This window comes from Choloepus didactylus, chromosome 2, assembly GCF_015220235.1.
Source record: "Choloepus didactylus isolate mChoDid1 chromosome 2, mChoDid1.pri, whole genome shotgun sequence".
In the NCBI taxonomy this organism is placed as follows: Eukaryota; Metazoa; Chordata; class Mammalia; order Pilosa; family Megalonychidae; genus Choloepus; species Choloepus didactylus.
The window spans coordinates 105,058,583-105,071,352 of record NC_051308.1 but is presented as its reverse complement, the minus strand read 5'-3'; the positions used below and the strand labels follow the sequence as shown (position 1 = coordinate 105,071,352).

Genomic DNA, 12,770 nt, shown 5'->3' with positions numbered 1-12,770 from the left:
AAGAAATAAACTCTACCCCTAGGGAGCTCAAAGATTAGATGGCACAGACATAAAAACAGGGAATTACAGTACAATGCGATTTGTACTATAATAGAGGTACTGTATCAGAGAGTGTTTCATCAAGGTCATCCTTGAACTGAGCAGGAGCTGGTGCAAAGACATTTTAGCCAAAGGAATAGATATGAAGACATAAAGAAGTTGTATAATTTGGTATGACCAGAGGGTGGGGTGAGGTGGAAGATGAAGCCGGAGACGTAGGCATGAGCCAGATCACCAAAGGTACTGTAAACTAAGCTAAGGATTTTCAAAGTTATGACTAATCATTGAGTGATTTTAAGTAGGGAAGTTTCAAAGAAAGCCCCAAGTACTAAAAGAAAACAAGTAAGATAACAGACATATGAGTGCCTAGTATGTACCAGGATCTATGCTAGCTTTGCCCAATTGATGGATTAATAAAATGCTACTGGGTAATTTATACATACAGGCATAATCTCGGAGATATTGCAGTTTGGGTTTCAGACCGCCACAATAAAGCAAATATCTCAATAAAGCAAGTCACATGAATTTTTTGGTTTCCCAATGCATAAAAATTTATGTTTACACTATAGTCTATTAAGCATGCAATAGCATTATGTCTAAAACAACAAAGTTCATGCCTTAATTATAATGTGACACAGAAACAGGAAATGAGCATATGCTGTTGGAAAATGGTGCCGATAGACTTGCTTGACAAATATACAATTTGTAAAAAACACAGTATCTGTGAATGACAATAAAGCAAAACACAATAAAATGAGATATGTCTGTATATTACTCTGGCTATTGTCATATTGAGTTATAATCAAGTTTCTATTTATTTTCTGTATTGGATATTGTGAATTCTTTGAAGAAAGGACTGTTGTCTTATTCATCATTATACCCCCAGCCTGACTAAGTATCTGGCACAAAGTAGGATACAAAGTAGGCCCTTAATAAGTGTTTATTGAATGTATGAATGATCTGGACAACTTTTTCCTGAATTTCCTTCCTTATAGGATCCAGTGGCTCATCTTCTGCTCCCCACAGCTAATTGATAAGGGCACAACAGAGAAAGAAACAGTAAATTTTGCTTCAGAAGATCAGAATTCTGGTCCTGCCTCATGTACTGACTCCAACTTTTCTCAATATGCATATATCCTGAGCATTAGGTTTCTCATCTGTAAAACTGGAGTTAAAAAAAAAATCCTCAATGTCTCAAAATAGTGTCTACTTTGTAGCACTATTCAAATATGTTGTTTATATACATTTCACTTTCCTCACAAATTAATATGTGCTCAGAAGTTGGGGTGAGAAAGAGGTTGGGCCCTAATTTATTGTATTTTAGGCCATAAAAATACTAATGCTAATTGCAGTTTTCAATTAGCAGTCATGTTCTGCTGGATACTGTGAATTAGATTCTGGTTGCTCCTCATTCACTCGTTATACTCATCTTCTGGCTTTTCTTTAAACACATGCAAGCTCATTCCTATCTCAGGGCCTTTGCACTGCTTTTCACCAAGACATGCCCTTCCCCCAGATAGTTGCATGGCTGTCATGCCATCACTTCAGGTCTCTGCTCAAGTGCCACCTCATCGAAATGCCTCCCCTAACCACTTTATTTAAAGCAGCTCTCACACCCCTCTCCTCACCACCATCACTCTCTTCTTCCTTAGTTTGCCTTCTTTTTCTTTATGATAATCATTACAATAACATATTTGCTTATTCTTGCTTCCGCATGAAAATTTGAGTTCCATGAAAACAGGATCTTTGCCTCCTAGCTGCATTCACAACACCTAGAACAATGCCTGGCACGTAGCTGATACTGAATAGATATTAGTTAGGTGAAATTTTTCACTTTATTCACCTGTCATCATCTAGCATTAAGAAAGATTGCAAAATAAAGTAGAAGAAAAAGCACTGGACTTAGAATCAGTAAATCTGGAGTCCAGGCCTGGTGTGGCCCAGTCATCAACCAGCTGTTTGGCCTTGTAAAGTTACCTGTTTCTGAGCCTTAATTTTCTTATCTGAGAAATAGGAATAGTAATATCCTTTACTCTCCCATTTTACAAAACACAGAATTGTGGAATTTAATGGGGGGTCTCATCTAGCATTTTATTAGTGGGGTATGTTTCTGTCTTTACTGTTAACTAGACCTTGTTTTTTACTCATCTAATCATTACTTGGCACAAGGCCTGGATCTATAAATAATTGCCAAATGAAGAGCAGAGGTTAAAAATTTTCATTTGTGAAAGAACTGAGCTTCAAATGTTCACGCTACAGATTATTTCTAAATAGTCACTGTAAGTGTCATTTCATTTTATATAGCAGACACAGCAATTAGTAAAATGTCTAAGCAGCCAGAAATGTTCCCATTTATTCTGGGTTTTGTTCAGGATAATGAATATGAATGCTTGTTTTGACTAAATGAATGGTTCCCCTAATTCAGCACTGAATAAGTGCTTGTGCTATTCCAATACTTCTGACCCAGGCAAAAGACACGTGCTTCCATCTACAGAACACTAATCCTTCAATGAACCCTCAATACAATGCAGAAAAGAAGTGCTATGTAACTTAGGGGCATAAACCAAACCTCCAGTGCTTCGAGTCAGTTAATGTGTGACAGGAATATACAAATTCAAAACTGTCAAGCTGGAATCAGACATCTGAAGAATCTGTTCATACATTTAGACATAAAAGTAATATCTTTTCAAAGAAACAGATCAAGATTAGAAGGAATAAAATTTACAGATAGTTAAAACTACTTAGTATAAATCCTGGTTCTTTGTCTATATCCACTACAATTGAAACAGAAAGGCTTAAGTCTATAGTCCTGAAGGAGCACCTTTTTTAAAGGCTGATAAACAGGTGTTAAAGCTGGGGTGGATGGGGGCGAGGGGGGATGGCTTATTCTACGCCAGCTTAAGCACTTGGGGTATCACAATTCTATGAGAATTATCCTATCATCCCCATTTCATGGCTAAGAAAACTAATGTATCTAGACATAAGAATCTTGCCCAAGGTCACACATTAGGATTTGAACCTAAACTATCCAAGTCTGTGTTCTGTCATGCCATACTATTGGTCTAAGACATGATTTTTAATTGAATGAATATACACTGCAAATGCACACTGCAGGTCAAGAGAAATTTAACAGCAATCATTTGCCTCTTGGAGATTATGGTCACATAACTTCCATAGCTTGATATGCAAACAGCTAGGCTAAGAAGTGGTTTAGTAAAGCAACTTCTTAATCAGGCTACGGGTGGAAAAAGTATGATGAAATCTGAAGTAACGAATTATACAATTTGTTGAGAGAGGATTTGGATGTGGGAAGGGGTTAATAAAGAACTAGAATCATTAAAGAGACATGTTTAGGATTGACAGAAATATTTGCACAGCTACAAGCAAATAATTAAAAGATTAGGAAGGACAAATTGGGAAGAAATTTGTTAAGAGTTAGTGTTGAATCCCATTTATTCTGCAGCAATCTTCATCTGCTGGGTCATGAGACTGGAAAAATCCAAACATAATATAGTGGAAAGAGCATAACAGTTTTAGTCTTGCAAAACTCACTTCAAATTCTAGCTCTGCTACTTATTAACAAGTCATTTAATCTCTGAGCTTTATTTTTTTTTCTTTTATTTATCTATAAAATGGGAGTACAGATACCAGCTCTGAAGCGTTGCTGTAAAAGTTAAATGAGATCACATATGACAAAATAGATACCTAAAAAAAATGGTGACTCATGAAAAGCTGGAACTTACTACTATCAGGACATAAAATCAGTTGTTGTTTTGTTTTGTTGGGGGGTGGGGTGGGGTGGGAGGTGGTAAGGCAGGATACCCAGTAAGAATCCCAACATATATATATATATATATATATATATATGTATGTATTTTATGGAGAAGTTGAATGTTTTATTCTTATTAAAGAGTTTCTTATTTTGCTGCAAGGCTGTTGCTTCATTGTATGAAAATAGCACCACCAATGAGGTATATTGCAAAGTTAAGATAGTGCTATTTCTCACCTGACACTGTACAACTAACAGAAACTTACATCCACTCCCAGTTATTTCCAGTGGAAATATCATTAAGTATTTTGACCCAAATCCAGGGATTGAAGCAAGTTACAATATTATGTAAGGCTTACGATAACAATCTTATCTGTGAATTACTTAATTTTTGCAAGTAGTTTTTACTTCCGATAATTTCATGGATTCTGAAAATAATAACTAGATCCTGGTCTTAATCACTGGGTGATATGAAAAAGATGCAAATTGTGTTTATCTGCTATCATTAGAAAGTTAAGGGGTATTTTCTTTCAATAGCATAGTTGGAACAAGCAGTTTGCTTTACTATGGTATTGCTAAAAGTTGCTATTATAAATTTTTATCCAGCAGTAATTTAAAATATTGCTGGATTATGCTGTTTCAGACTAGTTTACTTAGGGGTTCCATTTTCACTCTTCAATAGATTTTATACATTTCTATATGCTTCTTCACTCATTAGTTCATCAAGTTCTGAAGGATTACTCAGCGTTATCATGATCAGCCAACCATCTTCATAACAAGATTTGTTGACAAGTCCTGGATTTTCTGCAAGAGCTTCATTAATTTCTGTTACTTCTCCTGATAGATGAAAATAAAGTTCACTGGCAGCTTTCACACTTTCCAAAGCACCACACTCCTAGTTTGTTCAATTTTGTCCCAACCTCAGGAAGACTACAGTAAACATCTCCCAAAGCTTCCTGTGCAAAATTGCTGATTCCCACTGTTCCAGTACCATTCTCTGTTGTTATCCGTTCATGTTTGTTAGTTTCCGCACCGAGAGCAGAGCCGGGCCGGTGCGCAGCGTCTGCAGCCCCCAGGGGCGCGGCGGGCAGGATCTGGGGATCGCCGAGGCCGCGCAGGCTGCAGACGAGGATCCGCACGCCCCGTGCCGCGCGCGGAGCCATGTTCGCAGGGGTTCGGAGGGTCGCAGTGCCGCAAAGCGGACACCCGGCCGATGGTGACGGGGCGGGGACGGCTCCGGACCCGAGAGCAGGCTGGACCTGGGCATGGGGGTGGAGCCCCAACGGAGGTGGGGAGACAACAGCCCAACACATATGTTTTATTTGGAAAACTTATTAGGTACGAATATCACCTTATGTTTTCTTAGGAGGGAGACAGGGAGAATTACACAAAAGAATTACTTAGAGATTCAACGTTGACGGAAGGCAAATCCCTTTAGTTCTGGCTTTCTTTAAAAGATCAGGAAAAGATCCAAGCTTCTTAATTATGGGTTATCTTTCATGCCGTTTTTTCCAAGGAGTGTTTGACATCCGAGACTGTTCTTTAAGATTAAACACGGGTAACTGGAGAAATGTGAAAATGGACAAGATGTTAAACAATATTAGAACATCATTAATCGTTTTCTTAGGTATGACAATGGTATTATGGTTTTGTTTAAAAAAAAGGACTTTATGTTTAGGACATGCATGCTGATGTATTTAGTAGTGCAGTTCAATGTTTGCAAATTCCCATGGTTCAGAAAAAAATTATATGTATATAAATATAATATGTACAAATAGAGCAAATATGACAAAATGTTCATTGTTGAACTTGTGGGTATATGAGTAGTGTTTAAAATTTTTCATAATAAAGCATTGGGGGAAAAATTAAAAGGTTGCATGTAGGGACTGGGTTAAATTTATCATTTTCCTTTACCACTCATAGTACAGATGATTGGGGTGGGGGTGGTAGTGCAACAAACAGTTGACGTGGGAGAAATAACAAATCTAATCAGCCATAAGTAAACCAACGAAAACTTCTGAAACCATGGTGAGAGAAGTAACTAAAATCTAGGGTTTTAAAGAAAGAAATTCATGGAAGAGGAGGAAGGCTGGGGTAATTACCCTTCTCAATGGCCTGATCCAGGGAATTTATCTAGGGATATTTAGAGACAATATTTTGAAGACATAAAGACATTATGTATCCTTCTGCTTAGAACACAGACTACCTTCAGAACCATCCCTCTTACGCTAATGATTAATGCTTACATGTAAAATGGTCACATTGATCTTAAGGGGGTAGTTTAAAAATGAAAGAATTATGTAGATTATAAGCCAAAGGGCTATACAATTTTAAGGTGTTATTAAAGGACTAAAAGAGAAACCAAAAGGAATGCAAGCTAAAAGACAAGATTTTACAAAGCCAGAAAACAAAAATAAATGAAAAAAATTTTTAAAACTCAGAGAAAAAATAAAATCCTTTCTTGAGTTAATTTACTAAGTAATTTGCAGCCTATAAAGTGCAAAATATCTTCTGTTTCTCTTAAGAATAGCATGCAGTTATTTGATAGAGAATTTCTTGAAGGGCAGGATCTGCAGTTGAAGTTCCCTCCAGAGATCCCAGCAGAACTTCACTGACTTCTAAGAAAGTCCTAAGGGGAATGACTGAAAACATGAAAAATATTTAAAGTCATATTTAGCATAATAAAAATTGGAAGCAATTAGAAAGTTTTAACAGTGGAAGAATGATGCATTTACTATGTGAACATCCATGAGATGGAATATTATTCATTAATTTCAATGCTAGGTATGAAGAGTAAGCCACAAAGAAAAATCCTTAGAACATTAAAGTAAAAATATAAGGAAATTAAATTAAGTAACTATACTTATGACTATTAAAAAAGACAGTTACGTTGGGATGATGGAATGTTTTTTTACTTTCCACATGGCCACCCCATGGCCCCACCAGCTCTGTCAAAATTTTGTTATAAAAGAGTTTTTTTTTATAGGTAAGAATGCCATGGCCGGAAGGCCACAAGTGAGGCAAAGAGCCCTCAAGATTAGACTTAATGTGGGATATGAAACCAGATGTTACAAAGGTCATTGTCCTCAACAACAAATTGATTCTGCTATTTTCACCCAAACAGTAACCCAGACAAACCACTTTCTGTCCTTTCTAAGGATGGTTTCCAAAAAGTATACAAAGTATCAAAGTATCAAAGAAGTGCTGTCAATAATAGCATTCTTAATCATGACCAGTCATTAGACATCTAATTCTCAAAGGCTATTTTAGGCCTGAACTCACATGAAATACACTACTTCTCTGGAGTTCTTTTTTTTTTTTTTTCCTTCTTTTTCTACTGTGAAAGAACAATTGTTAAATTACTCATCTTTAAAAACCACAATCCCAACATGATACTCATATATGGCTACTGCAATTTAGAGTTTTAGGGAGTTCCCAACCTAGATTGGTTATGTTTAAAAAAAAAAAATTTTTAGGTTGTTTGAAACTCAGATATTTTTTCCCAGAAATATTATAAGTAAACCAGATCTGCCCACTAAAGCCTCTCCCCCTATTTTCTAGTCTAGACCAATGGCTCTGTAAGACACTTCTGCTTTTCAGGAGTCTCCCACACAGGTCTCCATTTCTAACACAGAATTTTCATAAGTGGGGTGTTTTTAAACTGGGAAATGCCTTACTAACAATTTAGTTTTTTATCACTTAAAATCTTCTAATAGTCACCTTTACAATACAGAAGCACTTGATTTCAACTTAAATTCTAGATGAAAAATACATTTTTAGCAATCAGAAACTTAAAAACAAAGGGATAACGATGTATTAAAAAGCCCTAATAGTTTGTATATTAGACTTCAAATATCAAAAGATATTTTCAAAAATTTAATAACTCAAGTTTAAAAATGGATGAATTTAAATAATCCTTTTTGTATAAAACCAAATGGTAGTCTAATACCACTGGACTAAGCACAGAAAACTAAGTTATAAAACAAATACAAAAAACACGATTACAATTTAAATTCTCTGGGTTCTTTATTTCCTAAAGCCCCACTTTATTTTTTTATTTAGCCTTTAGTTTTTATTTTCCTTTCTTATAGCAGATTAGTCTTTAACATGTGAATATTTTAATTTTATGTAATACATTTGACAGGAATGTAGAAAAACGTTGCCAGCAACTAGTAGGTGGTAGATCGTGGCTTTGTACATGTCTGCTTGACTGCAAATCCAAACCCTTAATCATTATGAGATACTGTCTCCTATTTGAAATTTATGAAAATGAATAAAAAGATAATATTTCAAATCACCAAACTCTAGGGCTGTTAGCCTATTTTTGTGATATAGAAGATATTTATGGAAAGAAAAAGTCAGTGGATTTCAGCTATACTTTTAATGAGCAGATCGGTCATGCTATTCTAAAGTATCAAGTTTGAAAGGATCCTTGCCTAATTCCTCTCTGCTTAGAATTTTAGAAATGCAATTTGATGTCAAAAGAAATGATGACTGACCATTATTCTTTGTGAGTTGTTTAATATCTCCTCTGGTCCTGAAAGCTGGATAAGTAGAGAATATTCAATATAATTCTTTAGCTGGAAAATGCTTAGTATAGTCTTCAATAGCCAATAGGAGAAAAAAACTTTATTAAGATCACTTCATTCAAGCAGCCTTGAGTTATTCTGACCATGAAAAGCCCTTGTTAAAATAACTTGCTCTTGTTCTACTCTCAACAACAAAAAACTTGCTCTCTGCTCCCAGGAACTTTCCCAGCATTGCCCACAGGAGGAAACCACCATATGGTTTGATAAAGAACTGGCTGTTTGAAAAACAAACCTGAATGAAGGGAGGACTTCAAGACTTCAAGATAACAAGGAAATGCTGACAGAGCAGCTTTCTCTCATATATATATATATATATATATATATATATATTTTCCTTTCTGCTTTCTTCTGGCTTCTGGCCATTTCTTTGTCTGTTTGAGGTTATAAAAGCCCAACCAATTCTCACTTTGAACTGGACTTGAAAGGTTTTTCTTTCCTCCAGTTTCTTGTTGAAGCATCTTCAATAAACTCACCTTCTCACCAAAGAAAGAGACTTGTTTCTCTGTTTGATGCGGGATTGGGGGGCCTGACTAACTGGGACAGGGTTTTCTACTGGTAACAGTCCCACAGGTGTTTCCTCACAGCCTTTGAAACCTGAAGGCTCTTAGATACTTTGGAGGCAATGTTTTTGAAGACCATGGTGGTATGGATTTCCTCTGCAGGTGAACCTCACTGAAACCCCACCACAGTACCTGCACACCTCCGTCCTCCACTGCCCAAAGTCTTCAGCACATTGTGCCACACATCCCCAGCAGACTGAATTCACTGGCTGTGTTTAACTTACTGTTTGTGTCCAGTACCTGCCATCTCATGCATCTTCTTGTGGGGCTTGTGGAGCTCATCATCTTCTTTAATCATGGAAAGCCTAATGAGAACAGCTTGGACTCTTGATGAGTTTTTTTTCTGACTACTTCCTCCACATGTGGTGGGAGTATCTGTTCTTGCTCTTTGCTTTCAGGTTCAAAATCAGAAACTCAGGAGCCATGGACAAATGCCTGAATAAGAATATCTTTTCTGAATGGAGGCCAAAGCCAGTCCTTTCCAAAAATGGGAAATTCCTACTTTGACATGTACTGGTGTTGAGGTCACTTCTGTGAAGAAACAGGGGTTGTCTTCTTCTCCAGGCAAACTAGGGGCTTTGAAGGCACATGACTTGTGCTCCATAGCTTGACCCCTGGCCCTCATAGGCCACTTGTTTTCTGTGTACTTCTGAGCATTCTTAAGAGTATTGACTGGAGATGCCAATCAAGGTGGCACCAAAATCACAAAGGAGCTCCTCCTTTAATAGGCTTCCAAAAGATGACTGACAGTCAGTATGAGGGTCCCTGGCCCTTTCCACCAGGCTGGCAGAGGAAATCTAGGCCCCAGGGGAAACATACCAGTCCAGTGTCTGGAGTTCTGCCCAGATGGTGTGTAGAGTGGCCATCTGGCAACGAGGGCCTGAAAACCCCTCTTCTGGTATCGAAGACAGCTCCTTGGAGCACCTGAAAGCTGAAGCTACTTTTCTAGGTAGGTTGCAACTGTTTTGAAGGATGTGAAAGTTCCAGATATCCTTTTTACTTGCACCCCACGAAGACCCCACCACGGCAGTCTGCACACCTCCGTCCGCCACTAAAAAAAAGTCACCCCAGCCCGGTGTACTGCATGTGCACAACAGCTTGCAGTGTTCAGTCAGGTCCCATTCACAACCAAGTGCATCGAACACCCTGCAGATCTCCTGCATCATCTCTTGGGGACCCTGGGAAATCATGATCTTCATCCTCCATTTAAAGTTCCATGAGCATGGCTGGGCCCCCTGAGGATTGAACTTTTCTCCTTGGTATTTCCTCTGCCCTTTCTCTTGCTCTCTGCTGGCATACCCTAAGCATATACTGCTTCAGATAAACTTCATGAACAACCTATGGCCCCTTGCAAGTCCTGGATGTTGCCAGAAGGAGAGGCTGGCTTCACAAGAAAATTCTGCTACTCACCTAACATATCGTGTTGCCCCACGTGGACAGAGATTTTCTTGGAAACACCAAGGGAAAATTGTTTACTTCAGGGTCCCTATCTCCACTGTAGTTGCTGTAGGCAGAGGGTGAGGCCTGGATGGGCTGCAACAAGGCCATCAGGTAAACCCTCACTTTTAATACAAAGTAAACAACTTACCCCGACATAACCACAGAAGTATTATTTAACACCTTACGTCTAAAAAGATAGACTTTTAGAACGTTTTGTGAGTTTTCAAAGTTGCCAGGAAAGCTTCAGAAAGAAAAAGTGAGGCTTAAAAGATAAGCACACACACAAGAAGATAAACACAGCTTAAAACAGTATAGTATAACTGGAACAAACACTGGCTTAGACTTTATATCTCTTATCTGCATTCCTCTATTTTTCTACAAAAACCTTTCAGCATCTTACGATTTTATCAACCTTCCCAATTTTCAACAAATAACCTTAACTTCACATCAGGTCCCAGATAAATGAGTCTTAAGACTTCCTAGAGGGTGAACCTCAATTATTTTTATATATGAGGTGAGCATTCACTTTAATTTCTGTTGGAAGACCGTTTTAAGCTCCAAACTGATCTTTAACTAGAGAGTTTACAATGTTCAAAAATTTTTTTCCAAAACTCTCTTCTGGTCCACAAAGAATAATCAGAATGTAACAGGCAGACAATCTGGAGCATATATTAGTCATATTTGATTCTCTCTATCAAGGGTTCCTCCTTGTAATGGGAAATGATTTGAATCAGGATGGAACAATTGATAAGAAGGAAGAATAAACCGGCTAACCAAATAAACAGAAAGGTGTTCTTTCCTTGAAACTCAAGAACATATGCAGGAGCCAGCCATAAGGCCTGCCCTATAAACCATAACATGAGGAGAACTACAGCTCTTTTCCAAGGTATCCTCACTAGTGGCATCACAAGGGGCAGTAGGCAGAGGTACCATAGAAAGTACTGGGAGGTACAGACTTTGTTAAAAGTCACAAAAATGGCTGTATGAAGGAAACAGCAAAAGATGAGGTCTCTGTAATAGGCAAAAGAAACGGCTGAAAGCAAGACGAACTGTGGAAGGAACGCAGCAATTCCCAGGGAAAAACTCCACTTGCTTTCGGCAGTCAAATACAGCATGTAGAAGTATGGAGAAAAGTTGTGGCGGATATCCCGCCTAGTCAGGTGATAAAGGTAGGTGTGCTCCAAAAATTCCCAGCCATATTTATAGTAAAAACCGAAACTCAGGGCCAAAAAGGTGAGCCCAGCAACTGCTACAAAGAGCAACACAGCCCGATTACACAGCCTCTTCAGGAATTCGTACAAACGAGCCTTAAAAGAATACCGGGATTGACGGAGGTCTTCTTCATTGTCGCGTTCTGGCTGCAAGTGGAGGGCTATGGGCAGGATGTAGGTCACCGGATACATTTTCATATGCACCGCGAAACCATAGAATACGGCGGCACACGCGATCAGTCTTTTCTCTATTAAGTACAGGGCCATAAGCACCAAGGAGGCGACGATCGAGTCCGCATTGCCTCGGCTGGAGACCGCCATAGGTAGGGGGTTAAGAAGCCAAAAGACACAGTAGCCACAAGCCTGGCGGCGTCCCAGCCCCTTCAGCAGCAGCAGGCGGTATATGAGGAAGGCGGTGAGAAGGTCGCAGCTGATGAAGAGAAACTTTCCGAAGAGTTCACTGAGATAGATGTTGGGAGTGAGGAGCCAACCCAGCAGCGGGGTGTAACGGTAGGTGGCCCTCAGATAAGGGGAGCGCCCTTCCGTGACAAAGCGCGCGGCGTCCGTGAAGACCTGGTAGTCGATGTCTGTGTACCTCACAAGCATGGTCCGGTCTTGGAACACCCCGTAGAAAACCAGGGCGACTCGCGCAAGGAAGGCCACACCAAATACCCCAGCAGGAGGCACCCGCAGGTTCATGAACCCCTCTCCCCACGGCCCGGTCGAGCCCATGATCTCACTGAGCGATAGCCGCTCAGCTCCAGCTCCAAACTGCCTGCGAATTTCTCACCTTCGCTTCGGTTCCGCCCCTCAGGTCTCCGGCGCATCTCCCACTCTCCCGGCTGCCAACCGAAATAACTGCGGGACGATCACTTCCGGCCCGAAGCCACGCCCCCGCCCTGTTTCCGGTTGCGGGCTCTGCGCAGGGTTCTCAGAGGTCCCTAAACGAAGAACCTCTCCCTCTGGATTGGCTGTTTCACTTGAGCGACGTCCGCTGGCGGAGGAGGCGGGCGCTGGTCGGCACTCTTTCTGAATGGAATGTGGTGTTTTCTGTGAATGATTTTCCCCGGCTCCGAGACCCCTCTCTGCTCTCCCCCCCCCCACTCCATTCAGCCGAGGCGGTTCCTCGCTACGAGCCGGAGCAATGGGCTAGAGCCCTCAG

At 39.7% G+C, this 12,770-nt stretch overlaps 1 protein-coding gene across 4 annotated transcripts; it reads right to left on the bottom strand.

Annotated features, from left to right (window-relative positions):
• Nucleotides 1–788: 788 nt before the first annotated feature.
• On the bottom strand, nt 789–12,461 carry PIGM (phosphatidylinositol glycan anchor biosynthesis class M). 4 transcript variants are annotated; one of them, XR_005215188.1, is made up of 2 exons: nt 8,308–12,461; nt 789–6,450 (listed from the first exon to the last, which is right to left on the bottom strand). XR_005215188.1 is itself a non-coding variant. In XM_037825596.1 (2 exons), exons 1-2 carry the CDS (start codon nt 12,338–12,340, stop codon nt 6,438–6,440), a joined length of 636 nt encoding a protein of 211 aa, XP_037681524.1. In that variant the 5' UTR covers nt 12,341–12,461; the 3' UTR covers nt 789–6,437. The 4 variants fall into 4 exon arrangements, 2 of the variants coding, with proteins under 2 accessions (XP_037681524.1, XP_037681523.1); XR_005215189.1 differs by having other exon boundaries at nt 789–5,370; XM_037825596.1 differs by having other exon boundaries at nt 11,718–12,461.
• Nucleotides 12,462–12,770: the final 309 nt, after the last annotated feature.

Coding starts and splice junctions, on each gene's coding strand:
- PIGM (XM_037825595.1), bottom strand. CDS start 12,340: ATGGGCTCGACCGGGCCGTGGGGAGAGGGGTTCATGAACCTGCGGGTG. Junction 5,371..11,717: donor GAAGACCTCCGTCAATCCCG/GTATTCTTTTAA, acceptor ACATTTCTCCAG/TTACCCGTGTTTAATCTTAA.